The sequence below is a fragment of the Salvelinus alpinus genome, chromosome 9, assembly GCF_045679555.1.
Source record: "Salvelinus alpinus chromosome 9, SLU_Salpinus.1, whole genome shotgun sequence".
Classification (NCBI taxonomy): Eukaryota; Metazoa; Chordata; class Actinopteri; order Salmoniformes; family Salmonidae; genus Salvelinus; species Salvelinus alpinus.
The window spans coordinates 22,918,478-22,939,692 of record NC_092094.1 but is presented as its reverse complement, the minus strand read 5'-3'; the positions used below and the strand labels follow the sequence as shown (position 1 = coordinate 22,939,692).

At 42.2% G+C, this 21,215-nt stretch overlaps 1 protein-coding gene across 1 annotated transcript in view; it reads right to left on the bottom strand.

Moving 5' to 3' along the window:
- The window catches only part of LOC139583984 (early endosome antigen 1-like), a 57,588-nt gene that overhangs the window by 21,824 nt on the left and 14,549 nt on the right, over nt 1-21,215 (bottom strand). The window contains exons 4-9 of the mRNA XM_071415475.1: nt 13,903-13,957; nt 13,735-13,800; nt 13,560-13,599; nt 11,785-11,889; nt 8,791-8,912; nt 5,075-5,230 (exon numbers count right to left, since the gene is read on the bottom strand). Of these exons, the coding sequence (XP_071271576.1) occupies nt 5,075-5,230; nt 8,791-8,912; nt 11,785-11,889; nt 13,560-13,599; nt 13,735-13,800; nt 13,903-13,957 (544 nt within the window). The remainder of the gene's footprint in view (nt 1-5,074; nt 5,231-8,790; nt 8,913-11,784; nt 11,890-13,559; nt 13,600-13,734; nt 13,801-13,902; nt 13,958-21,215) is intronic.

Below are 21,215 nucleotides of genomic sequence, written 5' to 3'. Positions count from 1 at the left end.
CCCAACCGCCAGGCCACCAACCATCCAAGATCGTCCCCCCAAGTGCTGCCCCTCAACCATCTGAGACTCCCCCCTCCCGAAATACCTCCCCCTCAACCTTGTTACTTACAACCTCATGCTAATCACATTAGCCTACATTAGCTCAACCGTCCCGTGGAAGGGACACCGATCCCGAAGAAGTTTTAATGAGCCAAGTCTGTTTTTACATCACTTTCATATTCAAAAGGGTCCACCTGCCTTGCGGATCATTACTGACTGTTCGCACATTCGCATCGACATTTTGTTCATTAGTATCATCACACCTTTTGAGTTCCTTTGTCCATGACAGAAACTTATTTCGCCGCCCCATTCCTTTTCCCTCGCAACTTCATCTAAAGTTGTGGAGTGAGTTTCCTGTAAACAGTATATTTTATATTCCTTTTCTTTTAGCCACATAAATACTGATTGTCTGTTCTTATAATTGTAACAATTTAGCAGATAAGTGACTATACTTATTTCACCCTTTACCATAGCTAGACACTATTCTCAGTCTAAATTTACAATAATTAGTGGTTGTAAAATTACTGCCATAAGAGGTATAATGTCTAAATAAATAATAACCCAGACAATTTGCATGGTTAAGTGGCCATAGCCTTAATATTCAGGATTATAATTGTAATCCATATTGTATAAATATCATAGTTGCATTAAACATTATTTTAAAAGCATTCACTTGGCAAGCCAGCAAGCCTACAGAGCATCCATACAGTACGAAGAGTCGAGCAAAGGCATAACAACTAATAGGCAGTCAAATACACACAAACAAACATACAGGCAGCAGAGACACCTAAAATAAATAAACCCCATTTCTGATAACTAAATAGTCACTGAAACATTCATCCATAAAATTGAGAGGAGATTGAGGTGCCCGAGTAAAACAGCAATGCTTTACCTCCAGTTTACAGAGCTTCAAGAAAGGGAAAAGGGAGAATTGGGTGAGGAGGAGTGGAAGCAAAGGTTGGGAAGGGAAAGTGACAAAGCAAAGAGGCAGGCACTAGTAGACAAACAACACATGAGCCTAGAATAACACAGAAACCCACAGAGCAGTGACAAACGGTTTGCCCACCAGGTTTGAGCTGAGCAATGCACTCAGAGATTAGGTGATTTGTTTCAATCATCTCAACATTCAACCAACTGGCTATCATTGAAGGGATCTACTACACCCGGGTGGATGGTAGTGTAGTCTATCGCAGGTAAAACAGGTTATGGACATGGGGTGGTGCAGTGTAGCCCAGGTTGGAAAGGGGGTGGATGGGTAGTGTAGTCTACTAGCCCATGTAGGACTACAGGATGAGCCGAGCAAGATCTCCATGAACCTAGGAGCTTTGTTCACGATTCATTATTCAGTTATAAGGGCCAGGTGATTCCATGACAGTAGTGACCTTTAAGGAAATGCATTCATATGTAAAGTACTTCAGATTTTTATAAACTGAAGTGATGAAAGTTGTAATCTATCAGGAGAGCCAATTTAAAGTAGTGTGTGGGTGTGTGTGTGTGCTTAAAGCAAATTTAGCATATTTCTGCCAAATAATTTATGTTTCGACTGCAGTTGTTGTAAACAGAAAACACAGAACAAGAGGCTGATGCATCACCCAGGAGAACCAGTGGGATTCTAAACTATTGTCCCAAGCAGTCAACTCACCACAACAGCAGCGCTCATTTATTAATTACAGCTGAAGGCTATTTCATAATTAAAACACCAGAACAAGCGATTAGTGCTTTTTTAGGTCGATTTCAGTTAAATAGTTAACGAATAACCAGTTTTCAATGATTAAAAAAAACTATGCATAGTGCAATTAATGTTTGTGGGTTGAATGCTGCAACACAGAATAAAACAATTAATAAAAGTCCAATGATGGCAGTGACTGCCCATTACTGCTCATCACTTAAAACAGAATTTATTCACATTACTTTAATAAAATATTTCAGCTGTTGCATATATTACATTTGGTTTATTTGATGATTTTATTATTTCATTCCAAGTCATGATCTCATCTCTATAGAGCTGCTTCCTATGCTGTCTGACAAAAATCCCTATTTTGGTAGTTCTTCAAAGTAAATAATGCATACTTTTATGACTGCTGAATACCAACTATCAATCACTTAGATCATGTAAATTCAGGTAGAGATACCTCGAAGCAACTGCTCGCTATCCCTCTCGATCGCACATTCTTCTGTCTCTTCTCTCCATGTCTGCCCCACATAGATCAGACAAGTAGGTGCGCAATGGATTATGGTCATTGTAGTTCATTACCAAGTTTTCTGCACTAAACTATGTAGAATATTGGCCTGTTGGAAACTACAACTCCCTACTACACTGCACAGTTCAGGCTTGATCTGATTTATCTCTAGAGAACCTGCACATTGAGTTCACAGAAAAATACAGAATTAAATGGAATTCAAGTAATTAAACTGACGGCGGTCAATTAGTTGTTTAAAAACTGAAAACCCCCCCCAGAAATGTAGGTTAATCGCTCAGCACTTGAGCCAAGGTCTTTTAATATTCTAATGTCTTATTCATTCAGTCCCTCGTTGTTCAGTTAAATATATCAACCAAAGGTCTGTATTGCAGTCCAGAGAGGAGACGGATGGGAAATGGCAGAAAGAGATGGAGGGGGGGGGGTCTAAGCAGACACGCTTCATCCAAAATTGCACCCTATTCCCTGTTTAGTGCAGTTTTTGAACAGGGCCCAAAACTAGTACACGATGTAGGAAATAGGGTGCCAATAATGATGTAGCCATAGTCATAGAAAAACTCCCTCCTAATCTTCTCCTTCCAAAGCCTTACGGGTTCAGTAATGCAGGAAATATCGCTGAATTACGCAGACAGACACCGCAGGATTGGGAAAGGAAGTTCAAGCATCCCTTTATTAAAAACATTGAATATGAAGGTTATTTTAGTTAATCGAGAGCTTGTTAAAAAGGACCATCTTAAGTATTTAGTATTTAATAAGATCCCTATTAGCTTCTGCCAAATGTACAATATGTACACTCCTGCAAAAATACAATATAACAATGCGTGGGTGTGCGTAGTCTTGTGTGTGTTTTGTTTTTACTATCCTTGTGGGGACCAGAAGTCCTCACAATGATAGTCAAACAAGGCCAATTCGGACATGTGGGGACTTTTTGCAGGTCCCCACAAGGAAAAGGGCTATTTTAGGCTTAGGGGTTAAGTTTACAATTAGGGAGGAGAAATATGGTTAGGGTTTAGTTAGGGTTAGGATTAGGTTAAAAGGGAAAATTGGATTTTGAATGGGAAGCAATTGTTTGGTCCCCACAAGGATAGTAAAACAAATGTGTGTCTCTTCACAGTACGTGTTGTGCTGTGTGGTGTGGTTCTATATTTTGTCATCAGATTTTACTGAGAGCTTGAGTTACCTGATGTGGAAGAGTTCCATGTGGTACTGTTCATTTCCCAGCATCTGTTCTGGACTTAGGGACTGTGAAGAGACCCCTGGTGGCATGTCTTGTGGGTTATGTATGGGTGTCTGAGCTGTGTGTTAGCTGTTTGAACACACAGATCGTTGCTTTCACATCAATACTTCTCACAAAAGACAGAGATGCATTCAATCTCTCCTCTACTTTAAGCGAAGAGAGATTGATATGCATTTTCTTGATATAAGCCATCCGTGTACATTTAAGGCCCAGCCATTCTGCTCTGTTCTGGGCCAACTGTAATTTACCTATGTCCTCCTTTGCAACATTTGACCATATAAGTGGACAGTAGTCCAGGTGTGATAAAACTAGGGCCTGTAGGACTTGTTTGGTTAATTGTGATGTCAAGAAAGCAGAGACGCACTTTATCACAGCCAGATCTCTCCCCAACTTAGCAACCATTGGGTCAATATGTTTTGACAATGTCAGTTTACAATCTAGGGTTCCACCAAGCAGTTTAGTCTCCTCAAGTTGCTCAATTGATACATGATACATTACAAGATTTAGATAAGGTTTAGGGCTTTTGATATATTAAGGACTAGCTTATTATTAGCCACCCATTCTAAAACTGACTACAGCTCTGTGTTAAGGGTTGCAGTGATTTCACTTAATGTGGTAGCTGATGTGTATAATGCTGAGTCATCAGCATACATAGACACACAGGCTTTAAGGCTAGTGGTAGGTCATTAGTAAAAATAGAAAACAGTAAAGGACCAAGACATCTGCCTTGAAGTATACCACACTCTACTTGGTTTAAATTAGAGAGGTTTCAATTAAAGAAAACCCTCTGTGTTCTGTTAGATAGGTAGCTCTCAATCCACGATTTGGCAGACGATAAAGCCATCACATGCTTTTTTCAGCAGCTGATTATGATTGATAATGCAAATAGCTGCACTGAAGTCTAACAAAACAGCTCCCAAAATCGTATAAATATGCTGAAAGTCTGTTGTTAATTTGTTTACTGTGAAATAGCATTGCATCTGTTCAAACACAAATTCTCCCAAAAATGTACTATGGGTCGGTAGTAAGCTGATTGGTCAGCTGATTGAACCAGTAAATGATGCTTTGCTATTCTTGAGTAGCTGAATGACGTTTGCTTCCCTCCAGGCCTGAGGACGCATACTTTCCTGTAGGCTCAGATTGAAGAGAATAGGAGTGGCAATACAGTAGGTGCTAGGAGAGGGAAAGCCAGTGGAATTTCTAATCAGTGTTCACGACCAGGCAAAGGTTGTAGAATGAGAGTAAAGGCCATCTGTTTTATTTATAAATGGTTAAACAATCACAACTTCATATCCACTTGGACACCCCTTCTATGATGTAAAGAATGTGATAAACAATTGTGAAAGGGCATTTAAACATGTCCTTATTAATTCACAGAGGTTCCTGACTGTATGACAGTGTGTATGTGTGTGTTTAAACATTATTAGAAGCATGTTTACCAGTCTCCCTTGTGCAAGAAGAGGAGCTAATCACTAGTTGACTAGCTTCCCTAAACCTTTGGGCCTGCCTTGCACTGAGGGATAGTGAAGATACTAGCAGTACATACTGGACCAGTAACATAAAACTAAACCAAGATGGGCCATTCCCCCTGCAGCCTTACCTCTGAGGTAGTGTGGTCAGCCTGCAGCTGCTCGTATTGGCTCTTGAGGCGTACCGACTCCTCCTCCCTCTCGCGTGTCATGTTGTCCATCAATGTCTGCACCTGCATCAGCTCCTTCTGCAGTACCTGCATGTCCTCAACTCCTGGCCGCTGCAGCTAGGGGGCAGCAGAGAGATCAGAGGTTAGGGCAGAGGGGCAGACATTTGGGGCATCAGAGGGGTTAGGAATTACTGGACCACTTTAGGGTTAGGATGTAGGTTTGGGGTGAAAATAGAAAAAGGAAAGTGCGGAATTTAAGTGTTGCTGGCAGTATAGAGTTCATAACGTCATAAGCGCCCTTTTCTTAAATAAGAATTTGTTCTTAACTGACTGTCCTTGTTAAATAAAGGTTACATTCTGCCCACTCCTCTGACATAGAAATTAATGACATAAATTAAAACGATATGACTTATCTAGGTAGAGATGGTAACCCCAGCAATCCCGGTCCTGAATAGTTCCTTCCTCAAGACTAGTTCCACTTCCTTCATCATAAAATACATGGTTATATACCTTATTTTAAGACAACTCCAGTCCTCTTCCAAAAAAATATAATTATCCATGTATCCATGAAAGTGAAGAAATGACCCTATTAGGGGTGAACATCTATGAAGGCTCCAGGATATCCGAACAGACAACAACAAATTGGCTTAATTTCAGTGCATTTCAGTTTGTTAGCTTTATCCGTGACTGTTCTCTTTGTTGACAAATGGTTCTCGGAAACTCAGCCCAACATCCTATATGTTTACTAACAGGAGTGTGAACATCGAAAAGAAAAAACTTTTACACGAAATTGGGATCAGAATTTTTTTATTTATTTTTTATTACGGTGCAGTTATCACAAAACCTTTTCCATGTTATAGCCTAACTAATCAATAGGCTTTAAAGGCCTGGGCAAAGTTATGTAATTTAAATGTAAACAGCATAGTGGGTCAATTTCTAAGAGCAACAACTAAGAGTGTTGAAGCATGAGGCTCTGTTGCCCTGGCTACCATGCTGTGAACAGCGTGAAACGAGCCCATGCAAACACGCAGATACAGAGTGTGACTGTGTGAGAGCAAAGTGTTGCATCTCGCTCATTTCAATTTCCTAGCCTATTCATTGAAGTTGCGAGACATTGCAAGCCAAGAAATTGCGAGAAATAGCATTCCATTGCGAGATACCACTTTTGATTGCCGATAGACAGGCCTAGTGCAAGGTTGACTGTCTGCCTGGTGGCCGACCTGCCTATACTGTGCCCCTCTCCTCTTTCTCTGTCCCTTGCTAGCTTGCTATGAAAGATGCAAGCGTTTGTGTTCTCGGATGTACGGCAACTAATCAGTCTCCTCCATTCCAAAGATACTGAATCTTAGGAGCCGATTCCTAGCGGAATCTAATCTTGACACTCGGAAATGGGAGTTGACCTGCAAGAAGTCGAGGAATCTATTCGTTGGGAGTCGACTCTTGATCCCTACGTCATTGTCCTTAACAGTTGGAAAAACGGCAGAGAAAGACAAGCGACAGCAGCGAAGTCCTGTACGGCAATACTTTGAGAAATGAGAAGGAAATGAATGCTTTGCCGGGTGGAATTGAGTTACAGTAATGGTAGTACAGGTGAAATGCTAAACCATCTGAAAGGGACGCCCTGTGAGACCCAAACCGTTGCTGGCAGCAGTGCAGCTGCATTGTGAATTCACGTGGAATTGTATGAATTTTTCTTTATCGTTTTAATGGAAAACCGATACATTTCATTTGAAACATTAAGAGAAATGTTAATTTTGTCACATCCCTATTTACTAACAGGTAATGAGTAAGAGGTGAAAATAAAACCATGGAAAAGGTTATCTGGGAGTAAAATATAGGCTACATGCAAATTATTATCAGTGCTCATCAATGAACGTTTACTTATTCTCAAATATTGTACAACAGTGTGTTAATATATTAGTGCACTGTGACATGTCCATAGCTGTACAGTATGTATAGAAAGTGTCCTACATGTATGTGTGCCTGAGTGTGTGTACGTGTATATACAGTGGGGAGAACAAGTATTTGATACACTGCCGATTTTGCAGGTTTTCCTACTTACAAAGCATGTAGAGGTCTGTCATTTTTATCATAGGTACACTTCAACTGTGAGAGACGGAATCTAAAACAAAAATCCAGAAAATCACATTGTATGATTTTTAAATAATTAATTTGCATTTTATTGCATGACATAAGTATTTGATCACCTACCAACCAGTAAGAATTCCGGCTCTCACAGACCTGTTAGTTTTTCTTTAAGAAGCCGTCCTGTTCTCCACTCATTACCTGTATTAACTGCACCTGTTTGAACTCGTTACCTGTATAAAAGACACCTGTCCACACACTCAATCAAACAGATTCCAACCTCTCCACAATGGCCAAGACCAGAGAGCTGTGTAAGGACATCAGGGATAAAATTGTAGACCTGCACAAGGCTGGGATGGGCTACAGGACAATAGGCAAGCAGCTTGGTGAGAAGGAAACAACTGTTGGCGCAATTATTAGAAAATGGAAGAAGTTCAAGATGACGGTCAATCACCATCGGTCTGGGGCTCCATGCAAGATTTCACCTCGTGGGGCATCAATGATCATGAGGAAGGTGAGGGATCAGCCCAGAACTACACGGCAGGACCTGGTCAATGACCTGAAGAGAGCTGGGACCACAGTCTCAAAGAAAACCATTAGTAACACACTACGCCGTCATGGATTAAAATCCTGCAGCGCACGCAAGGTCCCCCTGCTTAAGCCAGTGCATGTCCAGGCCCGTCTGAAGTTTGCCAATGACCATCTGGATGATCCAGAGGAGGAATGGGAGAAGGTCATGTGGTCTGATGAGACAAAAATAGAGCTTTTTGGTCTAACTCCACTCGCCGTGTTTGGAGGAAGAAGAAGTATGAGTACAACCCCAAGAACACCATCCCAACCGTGAAGCATGGAGGTGGAAACATCATTCTTTGGGGATGCTTTTCTGCAAAGGGGACAGGACGACTGCACCGTATTGAGGGGAGGATGGATGGGGCCATGTATCGCGAGATCTTGGCCAACAACCTCCTTCCCTCAGTAAGAGCATTGAAGATGGGTCATGGCTGGGTCTTCCAGCATGATAACGACACGAAACACACAGCCAGGGCAACTAAGGAGTGGCTCCGTAAGAAGCATCTCAAGGTCCTGGAGTGGCCTAGCCAGTCTCCAGACCTGAACCCAATAGAAAATCTTTGGAGGGAGCTGAAAGTCCGTATTGCCCAGCGACAGCCCCGAAACCTGAAGGATCTGGAGAAGATCTGTAGGGAGGAGTGGGCCAAAATCCCTGCTGCAGTGTGTGCAAACCTAGTCAAGAACTACAGGAAACGTATGATCTCTGTAATTGCAAACAAAGGTTTCTGTACCAAATATTAAGTTCTGCTTTTCTGATGTATCAAATACTTATGTCATGCAATAAAATGCAAATTAATTACTTAAAAATCATACAATGTGATTTTCTGGATTTTTGTTTTAGATTCCGTCTCTCATAGTTGAAGTGTACCTATGATAAAAATTACAGACCTCTACATGCTTTGTAAGTAGGAAAACCTGCAAAATCGGCAGTGTATCAAATACTTGTTCTCCCCACTGTACATGACTGTGTGTGTATGCTTTTAGGTATGCATGTCTGTGTGTATGCAGTCTCTGTTAGTTACCAGTTCTGTGTGTAGCCGGTCCTTGTCCTGCCTCTCTCTCTGCAGCTCCTGGATCAGGTTGGCCAGCCTCTGGTCTGCAGCCTCCCTCAGGCTCTTTTCCTCATCATAACGAGACTTGATGTCTGTCAGGGTCACCAACATACCCATGTTAAATTGAATATCCCTTCACAGAACAAAGTATCAAATCTATCCATTTATCTTCCATCCTAACCCTAACCTCTGAGCTAGTCACTGTACTATACCTGCCTATGGAACATTACACAATGTATAGTGAAATTAAAATGGTTGTTCAATCAAAGCAGCTTTAGATGAGCTAAATGAACTACAGTGAGCTCCAAAAGTACTGGGACAGTGACATGTTTTGGTATTTTGGCTCTATACTGCACTGTCAGCTTTAAATTTTAGGGCATTTTCATCCATATCATTTCGAAATTACAGTACTTTTGTGCATAGTCCCCCCATTTTAGGGCACCAAAAGTATTGGGACAAATTCACTTACAGTGGGGAGAACAAGTATTTGATACACTGCCGATTTTGCAAGTTTTCCTACTTACAAAGCATGTAGAGGTCTGTAATTTTTATCATAGGTACACTTCAACTGTGAGAGACGGAATCTAAAACAAAAATCCAGAAAATCACATTGTATGATTTTTAAGTAAATAATTTGCATTTTATTGCATGACATAAGTATTTGATACATCAGAAAAGCAGAACTTAATATTTGGTACAGAAACCTTTGTTTGCAATTACAGAGATCATACGTTTCCTGTAGTTCTTGACCAGGTTTGCACAAACTGCAGCAGGGATTTTGGCCCACTCCTCCATACAGACCTTCTCCAGATCCTTCAGGTTTCGGGGCTGTCGCTGGGCAATACGGACTTTCAGCTCCCTCCAAAGATTTTCTATTGGGTTCAGGTCTGGAGACTGGCTAGGCCACTCCAGGACCTTGAGATGCTTCTTACGGAGCCACTCCTTAGTTGCCCTGGCTGTGTGTTTCGGGTCGTTGTCATGCTGGAAGAACCAGCCACGACCCATCTTCAATGCTCTTACTGAGGGAAGGAGGTTGTTGGCCAAGATCTCGCGATACATGGCCCCATCCATCCTCCCCTCAATACGGTGCAGTCGTCCTGTCCCCTTTGCAGAAAAGCATCCCCAAAGAATGATGTTTCCACCTCCATGCTTCACGGTTGGGATGGTGTTCTTGGGGTTGTACTCATCCTTCTTCTTCCTCCAAACACGGCGAGTGGAGTTTAGACCAAAAAGCTCTATTTTTGTCTCATCAGACCACATGACCTTCTCCCATTCCTCCTCTGGATCATCCAGATGGTCATTGGCAAACTTCAGACGGGCCTGGACATGCGCTGGCTTGAGCAGGGGGATCTTGCGTGCGCTGCAGGATTTTAATCCATGACGGCATGGTGTGTTACTAATGGTTTTCTTTGAGACTGTGGTCCCAGCTCTCTTCAGGTTATTGACCAGGTCCTGCCGTGTAGTTCTGGGCTGATCCCTCACCTTCCTCATGATCATTGATGCCCCACGAGGTGAGATCTTGCATGGAGCCCCAGACCGAGGGTGATTGACCGTCATCTTGAACTTCTTCCATTTTCTAATAATTGCGCCAACAGTTGTTGCCTTCTCACCAAGCTGCTTGCCTATTGTCCTGTAGCCCATCCCAGCCTTGTGCAGGTCTACAATTGTATCCCTGATGTCCTTACACAGCTCTCTGGTCTTGGCCATTGTGGAGAGGTTGGAGTCTGTTTGATTGAGTGTGTGGACAGGTGTCTTTTATACAGGTAACGAGTTCAAACAGGTGCAGTTAATACAGGTAATGAGTGAAGAACAGGAGGGCTTCTTAAAGAAAAACTAACAGGTCTGTGAGAGCCGGAATTCTTACTGGTTGGTAGGTGATCAAATACTTATGTCATGCAATAAATTGCAAATTAATTACTTAAAAATCATACAATGTGATTTTCAGGATTTCTGTTTTAGATTCCGTCTCTTACAGTTGAAGTGTACCTATGATAAAAATTACAGACCTCTACATGCTTTGTAAGTAGGAAAACCTGCAAAATCGGCAGTGTATCAAATACTTGTTCTCCCCACTGTATATGTGTATTAATGATTACATCAAGCTTGTGACTCTACAAACTTGTTGAACGCATTTTCTGTTTGTTTTGGTTGTGTTTCAGATTATTTTGTGCCCAATAGAAATTAAATGGTAAATAATGTATTGTGTCATTTGATAATGATGAGTGAGAAAGTTAGACGCACAAATATCATACCCCCAAGACTTGCTAACCTCTCACCATTACAATTACAGGGAGGTTAGCATTTTTTTATCCGTACTCATGGTAGCATCCACATTAATGTAGATGGATATAAAATATATTCTATTCTTATTTACAATAAAAGTGACAAAATGACATTATTTACCATGAATTTCAATAGGGCACAAAATAATCTGAAACACAACCAAAACAAATAGCAAATGTATCCAACAACTTTGTAGTCACAAGTTTGATGTAATCATTGCATAATAGGAAAATGGGACCAAATACTAAACTTTTGACTACGTTAATACACAAGTGAACTGGTCCCAATACTTTTGGTCCCCTAAAATGGGGGAAATACAGTATGTACAAAAAGTGCTGTACTTTCTAAACGGTTCAACCGATATGGATGAAAATACCCTCAAAATAAAGGTGACAGTCTGCACTTTAACCTCTTCATCATTGTATCATTTCAAATCTAAAGTGCTGGAGAACAGCGCCAAAACAACAAAAAATGAGTCACTGTCCAAAAAACTTTTGGAGCTCAATGTATATCTCAGACTGCACTGAACACAACACAATGTATTCACAATATGACCCAGATACAAAGAGTGGAGAATAATATCCAATATGGTTTCTAACAGAGCAGCCAGCAGCAAACTTAGTGCTCCCAGTCACACAGACTCTGGATTTAAAGATAGCTGCCAGGCCGCCACACACTAACCCACTATCTCTGTGGCCAGCTGGGCAGCCTTCTGCTCAAACAGGTCTTTCATCTGCTTGATGTTAAACTTCTCCGTCTCCGCCTGGTTCAGCTTAACCGCCAGGGCTGCACAGAGAAACGGAAAGGAATGAGCAACAATAAGAAAATAATTCAATAACTGGGTCGTGATCATTTGAGAATACAATAACAAAACATTGTGCAAGGGAAAATAAAAACAAACATTTCTTATTGGACGATTACATATAAACTCAGCAAAAAAATGAACATCCTCTCACTGTCAACTGCATTTATTTTCAGCAAACTTAAAATGTGTAAATATTTGTATGAACATAACAAGATTCAACAACTAAGACAAACTGAACAAGTTCCACAGACATGTGACTAACAGAAATTGAATAATGTGTCCCTGAACAAAGGGGGGGGGGGGGGGGGGGGTCAAAATCAAAAGTAACAATCAGTATCTGGTGTGGCCAACAGCTGCATTAAGTACTGCAGTGCATCTCCTCCTCATGGACTGCACCAGATTTGCCAGTTCTTGCTGTGAGATGTTACCCCACTCTTCCACCAAGGCACCTGCAAGTTCCCGGACATTTCTGGGGGGAATGGCCCTAGCACCCAACAGGTCAGAGACGTGCTCAATGGGATTGAGATCCAGGCTCTTCGCTGGCCATGGCAAAACAGACATTCCTGTCTTGCAGGAAATCACGCACAGAACGAGCAGAATGGCTGATGGCATTGTCATGCTGGAGGGTCATGTCAAGATGAGCCTGCAGGAAGGGTACCACATGAGGGAGAAGGATGTCTTCCCTGTAACGCACAGCATTGAGATTTCCTGCAATGACAACAAGCTCAGTCTGATGATGCTGTGACACATCGCCCCAGACCATGACGGACCCTCCACCTCCAAATCGATCCTGCTCCTTCGACGATAGAGGTGAATCCGACCATCACCCCTGGTGAGACAAAACCCCGACTCATCAGTGAAGAGCACGTTTTGCCAGTCCTGTCTGGTCCAGAGACGGAGGGTTTGCGCCCATAGGCGACGTTGTTGCCGGTGATGTCTGGTGAGGACCTGCCTTACAACAGGCCTACAAGCTCTCAGTCCAGCCTCAGCCTATTGCGGACAGTCTGAGCACTGATGGAGGGATTGTGTGTTCCTGGTGTAACTCGGGCAGTTGTTGTTGCCATCCTGTACCTGTCCCGCAGGTGTGATGTTCAGATGTACCGATCCTATGCAGGTGTTGTTACACGTGGTCTGCCACTGTGAGGACGATCAGCTGTCCGTCCTGTCTCCCTGTTGCGCTGTCTTAGGCGTCTCACAGTACAGACATTGCAATGTATTGCCCTGGCCACATCTGCAGTCCTCATGCCTCCTTGCAGCATGCCTAAGGCACGTTCACGCAGATGAGCAGGGACCCTGGGCATCTTTCTTTTGGTGTTTTTCAGAGTCAGTAGAAAAGCCTCTTTAGTGTCCTGAGTTTTCATAACTGTGACCTCAATTGCCTACCGTCTGTAAGATGTTAGTGTCTTAACGACCGTTCCACAGGTGCATGTTCATTACTTGTTTATGGTTCATTGAACAAGCATGGGAAACAGTGTTTAAACCCTTTACAATGAAGATCTGTGAAGTTATTTGGATTTTTACTAATTATCTTTGAAAGACAGGGTCCTGAAAAAGGGACGTTTCTTTTTTTGCTGAGTTTAGTAGTTCTCTGTTTCGGGATGGTTTTCTTCTTCTGTTTGTGGCTTAATGAACATGATCTTAAATCACTCACCAGAATCCTCTGAGCCTGCCTGGTCGTCATTATGTTGACCCTGAAACGAGAGGAACACTGATATGTCCATACCAGCTAAGCAGTGTATCACACATAAGAACTGCTTAATTGTTAATTTCTACGGGAGTGGCTGTAATGAGATATCATTTGATAGTAGACATCTTAGAGGAATTACTTGCTTCAGGTGTCCTTGCACTTTGTCCAGCTCCTTCTTCAGCTCGCCAGAGAACCATCGCTCCTCCTGACAGATACACACGCGTGCGCACATATGTTAAGCAGTGAAGAGCAATGAACCTAAAATTCTCTATAGGCCTAATCTCTCCCCAAAAATGTATGATGGTACCTTGAGCGATGTCTGCAGTTCTTGCAACTCTTGCCGGAGAAGAATAAAGTCTTCCCTGGAGGAGGAAAGGAGAAGGACATTTACCTGAAATGTTTATTATTGTTCTGAATGTATACTGGACATTTTGTAATTACAGTACAAGATCGAAAATAAGAAAATAACGCAATAATGACGATTATGATAGGAGCTACAGTTGAAGTCGGAAGTTTACATACACTTAAGTTGGAGTCATTAAATCTCGTTTTTCAACCACTCCACAAATGTCTTGTTAACAAACTATAGTTTTGGCAAGTCGGTTAGGACATCTACTTTGTGCATGACACAAGTCATTTTTACAACAATTGTCTACAGACAGATTATTTCACTGTATCACAATTCCAGTGGGTCAGAAGTTTACATACACTAAGTTGACTGTGCCTTGAAACAGCTTGAAAAATGTCAGAAAATTATGTCATGGCTTTAGAAGCTTCTGATAGGCTAATTGACATCATGATAAAATAATGTATATGTTGAAAGATAATGATAAAATAATTCCACTCTGAAACCTTATAACTGTATGAAATTGATTAGAATCATAAAATTATAATCTGATGATGTGTGTAGTTTTAGTCGGAATTAGGTTAAACAATGTATCTGTATAGTGGAAAAACACAGACTGTCTGAGCAAGGCGTAGCTTAGGGTTTGAACTTGGATGTGGGTGCCTAGGAAAATACCCGAAGAACAATTAAAACTGTGTTTGGACCGACCTGGCTAGGCCTCTAAGGAACTTATGATAGCATAGGGAGTACTTCTCAAGGTTTCTCTAATCTCGGGGGAACGGAACTGCCGGCTTGGTAGTGATAAACAGTGGATACAACTCACCTACTGTTCGTGTGTATGTATGTGCGTAGGATATCTACTGTCTGTGTGGAAGTATGTGCGGCGCTATAAAATGGATGTCTTTGTATAATGGACTTTAGAACGTTCTCTGAATAAACTGTACTATCTTCTTGCATAAGCTGAGTCTTTGACTAATTATTATTAAACCCATGGTCTTATAGATCTCAGGGATTGGTCATAGCTACTGATTGTCAGTTATTAAATTCTCGTGACACATCATTTGAGTCAATTGGAGGTGTACCTGTGGATGTGTTTCAAGACCTACCTTCAAACTCAGTGCCTCTTTGCTTGACATCATGGGAAAATCAAAAGAAAGCAGCCAAGACCTCAGAATTTTTTTTGGCCCTACACAACTCTGGTTCATCCTTGAGATCAATTTCCAAATGGCTGAAGGTACCACAATCATCTGTACAAACAATAGTACGCAAGTATAAACAACATGGGTCCACGCAGCCAGCACACCGCTCAGGAAGGAGACGCATTCTGTCTCCTAGAGATTAATGTACCTTGGTGCGAAAAGTGAAAATCAATCCCAGAACAACAGCAAAGGACCTTGGTGAAGATGCTGGAGGAAACAGGTACAAAAGTATCTATATCCACAGTAAAAAGAGTCCTTATCGACATAACCTGAAAGGCCACTCAGCAAGGAAGAAGCCATTGCTCCAAAACCACCATAAAAAAGCCAGACTACGGTTTGGAACTGCACACGGGGAGAAAGATTGTACTTTTTGGAGAAATGTCCTCTGGTCTGACGAAACAAAAATAGAACTGTTTGGCCATAATGACCATCGTTATGTTTGGAGGAAAAAGGGGAACGCTTGCAAGCTGAAGAACACCATCTCAACCATGAAGCACGGGGATGGCCGCATCATGTTGTGGGGGAGCTTTGCTGCAGGAGGGACTGGTGCACTTCACAAAATAGATGGCGTCATGAAAAAATAAAATTATGTGGATATATTGAAGCAACATCTCAAGACAGCAGTTAGGAAGTTAAAGCTTGGTCGCAAATGGGTCTTCCAAATGGACAATGACCCCAAGCAATCTTCCAAAGTTGTGGCAAAATGGCTTAAGGACAACAAAGTCAAGGTATTGGAGTGGCCATCACAAAGCCCTGACCTCAATCCTATAGAACATTTGTGGGCAGAACTGAAAAAGCATGTGCAAGCAAGGTGGCCTAAAAACCTGACTCAGTTACACCAGCTCTGTCAGGAGGAATGGGCCAAAATTCACCCAACTTATTGTGGGAAGCTTGTGGAAGGCTACCTGAAACATTTGACCCAAGTTAAACAATTTAAAGGCAATGCTACCAAATACTAATTGAGTGTATGTAAACTTCTGACCCACTGGGAATGTGATGAAAGAAATAAAAGCTGAAATAAATCATTCTCTCTACTATTATTCTGACATTTCACATTCTTAAAATAAAGTGGTGATCCTAACTCACCTAAAACAGTGAATTTTTAATTGGATTAAAATGTCAGTAATTGTGAAAAACTGAGCTTAAATGTATTTGGCTAAGGTGCATGTAAACTTCTGACTTCAACTGTAAATATATAGATGAGCGATGGCCGAACGGCATAGGCAAGATGCAGTAGATGGTATAGAATACAGTATATACAGTGGGGCAAAAAAGTATTTAGTCAGCCACCAATTGTGCAAGTTCTCCCACTTAAAAAGAGAGGCCTGTAATTTTCATCATAGGTACACTTCAACTATGACAGACAAAATGAGGGGAATTTTTAATGAATTTATTTGCAAATTATGGTGGAAAATAAGTATTTGGTCACCTACAAACAAGCAAGATTTCTGGCTCTCACAGACCTGTAACTTCTTCTTTAAGAGGCTCCTCTGTCCTCCACTCGTTACCTGTATTAATGGCACCTGTTTGAACTTGTTATCAGTATAAAAGACACCTGTCCACAACCTCAAACAGTCACACTCCAAACACCACTATGGCCAAGACCAAAGAGCTGTCAAAGGACACCAGAAACAAAATTGTAGACCTGCACCAGGCTGGGAAGACTGAATCTGCAATAGGTAAGCAGCTTGGTTTGAAGAAATCAACTGTGGGAGCAATTATTAGGAAATGGAAGACATACAAGACCACTGATAATCTCCCTCGATCTGGAGCTCCACGCAAGATCTCACCCCGTAGGGTCAAAATGATCACAAGAACGGTGAGCAAAAATCCCAGAACCACACGGGGGGACCTAGTGAATGACCTGCAGAGAGCTGGGACCAAAGTAACAAAGCCTACCATCAGTAACACACTACGCCGCCAGGGACTCAAATCCTGCAGTGCCAGACGTGTCCCCCTGCTTAAGCCAGTACATGTCCAGGCCCATCTGAAGTTTGCTAGAGAGCATTTGGATGATCCAGAAGAAGATTGGGAGAATGTCATATGGTCAGATGAAACCAAAATATAACTTTTTGGTAAAAACTCAACTCGTCGTGTTTGGAGGACAAAGAATGCTGAGTTGCATCCAAAGAACACCATACCTACTGTGAAGTATGGGGGTGGAAACATCATGCTTTGGGGCTGTTTTTCTGCAAAGGGACCAGGACGACTGATCCGTGTAAAGGAAAGAATGAATGGGGCCATGTATCGTGAGATTTTTAGTGAAAACCTCCTTCCATCAGCAAGGGCATTGAAGATGAAACGTGGCTGGGTCTTTCAGCATGACAATGATCCCAAACACACCGCCCGGGCAACGAAGGAGTGGCTTCGTAAGAAGCATTTCAAGGTCCTGGAGTGGCCTAGCCAGTCTCCAGATCTCAACCCCATAGAAAATCTTTGGAGGGAGTTGAAAGTCCGTGTTGCCCAGCAACAGCCCCAAAACAGCACTGCTCTAGAGGAGATCTGCATGGAGGAATGGGCCAAAATACCAGCAACAGTGTGTGAAAACCTTGTGAAGACTTACAGAAAACGTTTGACCTCTGTCATTGCCAACAAAGGGTATATAACAAAGTATTGAGATAAACTTTTGTTATTGACCAAATACTTATTTTCCACCATAATTTGCAAATAAATTCATTAAAAATCAATCATACATGATTTTCTGGATTTTTCTCATTTTGTCTGTCATAGTTGAAGTGTACCTATGATGAAAATTACAGGCCTCTCTCATCTTTTTAAGTGGGAGAACTTGCACAATTGGTGGCTGACTAAATACTTTTTTGCCCCACTGTACATATGAGATGAGTAATGTAGGATATGTAAACATTATATAAAGTGGCATTGATTAAAGTGGCAAGTGATACATTTATTACATTCAATTTTTTATTATTAAAGTGGCTAGAGATTTGAGTCAGTATGTTGGCAGCAGCCACTCAATGTTAGAGATGGCTGTTTAACAGTCTGATGGCCTTGAGATAGAAGCTGTTTTTCAGTCTCTCGGTCCCAGCTTTGATGCACCTGTACTGACCTCGCCTTCTGGATTATAGTGGGGTGAACAGGCAGTGGCTCGGGTGGTTGTTGTCCTTGATGATCTTTTTGGCCTTCCTGTGACATCGGGTGGTGTAGGTGTCCTGGAGGGCAGGTAGTTTGCCCCCAGTGATGCGTTGTGCAGACCTCACTACCCTCTGGAGAGCCTTACGGCCCGACAGGATGCTCTCGATTGTGCATCTGTAAAAGCTTGTGAGTGTTTTTGGTGACAAGCCAAATTTCTTCAGCCTCCTGAGGTTGAAAAGGTTCTGTTGCGCCTTCTTCACCACGCTGTCTGTGTGGGTGGACCATTTCAGTTTGTCCGTGATGTGTACACCGAGGAACTTTAAACTTTCCACCTTCTCCACTACTGTCCCGTCGATGTGGATAGGAGGGTGCTCCCTCTGCTGTTTCCTGAAGTCCACGATCATCTCCTTTGTTTTGTTGACGTTGAGTGGGAAGTTATTTTCCTGACACCATACTCCGAGGGCCCTCACCTCCTCCCTGTAGGCCGTCTCGTCGTTGTTGGTAATCAAGCCTACCACTGTAGGGTCGTCTGCAAACTTGATGATTGAGTTGGAGGCGTGCATGGCCACGTAGTCACGGGTGAACAGGGAGTACAGGAGAGGGCTGAGAACGCACCCTTGTGGGGCCCCAGTGTTGAGGATCAGCGGGGTGGAGATGTTCTTACCTACCCTCACCACCAGGCGGGGTCGAGACCCAGGGTCTCGAGCTTAATGACGAGTTTGGAGGGTACTATGGTGTTAAATGCTGAGCTGTAATCGATGAACAGCATTCTTACATAGGTATTCCTCTTGTTCAGATGGGTTAGGGCAATGTGCAGTGTGATTGCGTTGTCTGTGGACCTATTGGGGCGGTAAGCAAATTGGAGTGGGTTTAGGGTGTCAGGTAAGGTGGAGGTGATATGATCCTTGACTAGTCTCTCAAAGCACATCATGATGACGGAAGTGAGTGCTACGGGGCGATTGTCGTTTAGCTCAGTTACCTTAGCTTTCTTGGGAAAAGGAACAATGGTGGCCCTCTTGAAGCATGTGGGAACAGCAGACTGATAGGGATTGATTGAATATGTCCATAAACACACCAGCCAGCTGGTCTGCGCATGCTCTGAGGACGCGGCTAGGGATGCCGTCTGGGCTGGACAGCCTTGCAAGGGTTAACACATTTAAAAGTTTTACTCACGTTGGCCACAGAGAAGGAGAGCCCACAGGCTTTGGTAGCGGGCCGTGTCAGTGGCACTGTATTGTCCTCAAAGCGAGCAAAGAAGTTGTTTAGTTTGTCTGGGAGCAAGACATCTGTGTCCGTGACGGGGCTGGTTTTCTTTTTGTAATCCGTGATTGACTGTAGACCTTGCCACATATGTCTCGTGTCTGAGCCGTTGAATTGCGACTCTACTTTGTCTCTATACTGACGCTTAGCTTGTTTGATTGCCTTGTGGAGGGAATAGCTACACTGTTTGCATTCGGTCATGTTTCCGGTCGCCTTGCCATGATTAAAAGCGACCGGAAACATGACCGAATACAAACAGTGTAGCTATTCCCTCCACAAGGCAATCAAACAAGCTAAGCGTCAGTATAGAGACAAAGTAGAGTCGCAATTCAACAGCTGCACCTTGTGTTGGGACAATAAAAAGGCCAATCTAAAATGTGCAGTTGTGTCACAAAACCCAATCAAACAGATGTCTCAAGTTAAGGGAGCGTGCAATTGGCATGCTGACTGCAGGAATGTCCACCAAAGCTGTTGCCGGAGAATTTTATTTCTTTTTTTTTAATGTTATGTCATTAAAGTTGTATTTATTTTTTCCTTTTTTCCACAAACAAAAACAAATAAAAAATAAAACATTGTACAAAATAAAAACATCCAGACATATCCTCCAACATAGCACACATACACAGTCAAATAGTATCTCACAAGGTAGAACTAAATGGGTTCACAAACGTAAGTAATCACCTCCCTGTCTTAGAAACATGACAAATAAAAAGCTTATAGAATTGTCATTTCTAAAAAATAAATCAAATCATGTAACAAATGAGGAATTTGCACTGATCACTGTTGGTATCGTTACAGCAGCTCCTACTCTGAAACAGTGGATATAATCAATGTTGGAGGTAGCATCTTATGAACAAATGCTTGCTAGGCTACCTACCTTGTTCAGGGGAGGAACGCCAGATTGATCCGGCAACCTTTCGGTTAATGGCCCAACGCTCTAACCACTAGGCTACCTGCCGCCCCAGGTAGCTTAGCAAGCATTTGTTCATAAGATGCTACCTCCAACATTAATTATATCCACTGTTTCAGAGTAGGAGCTGCTGTAACGATACCAACAGTGATCAGTGCAAATTCCTCATTTGTTACATGAGGTAACTCTGTTCTATCGCCCAAGATACATATTCTCTGTGAAACTGGAATTGTTAAACCCAACCAATCCTCCAGATATTTCAAAACATCCTTCCAGAAAGGTAGCACTAATGTACATTCCCATATTGCGTGTAAAAAATGTCCCTGTGTCTTTTTGGCATTTCCAACACAGAATATTTGGTCTTATGAAACTTTGTTGGGTTCCAATAAAACCTAAGTTACCCCCTGGCTTCCCTTTTTTCCTCCCTGAGCTGGACAAGCTCTTCAACCAGGTATCATCCTCAATTTCACACTTAAGGTCAATTTGCCATATTGTTCTGAGGTTTTTACAGTCTATACTCTGCAGATGATAAATATTGAGTAAAAAATGTGCTGCTTTATGTTCGGGTAATTCCAAATACTCAGCTATTGGGTTATTTCCAGGATTTAGTTTTTAGTCGGTTATACAATTCTCTCAATTGTAAATATTTCCAGAAATATCCTGTCTCCCACATATTTTTGTACCAAATCTGAGTATGACATTAATAGATCTTCATTGTACAGATCACCTATAGTTTGAATTCCTTTCATTAGCCACTGTTTCCAGTACAGAGACTTCTTTCCTAGCTGTAGCCTAGGATTGTGTAACAATGA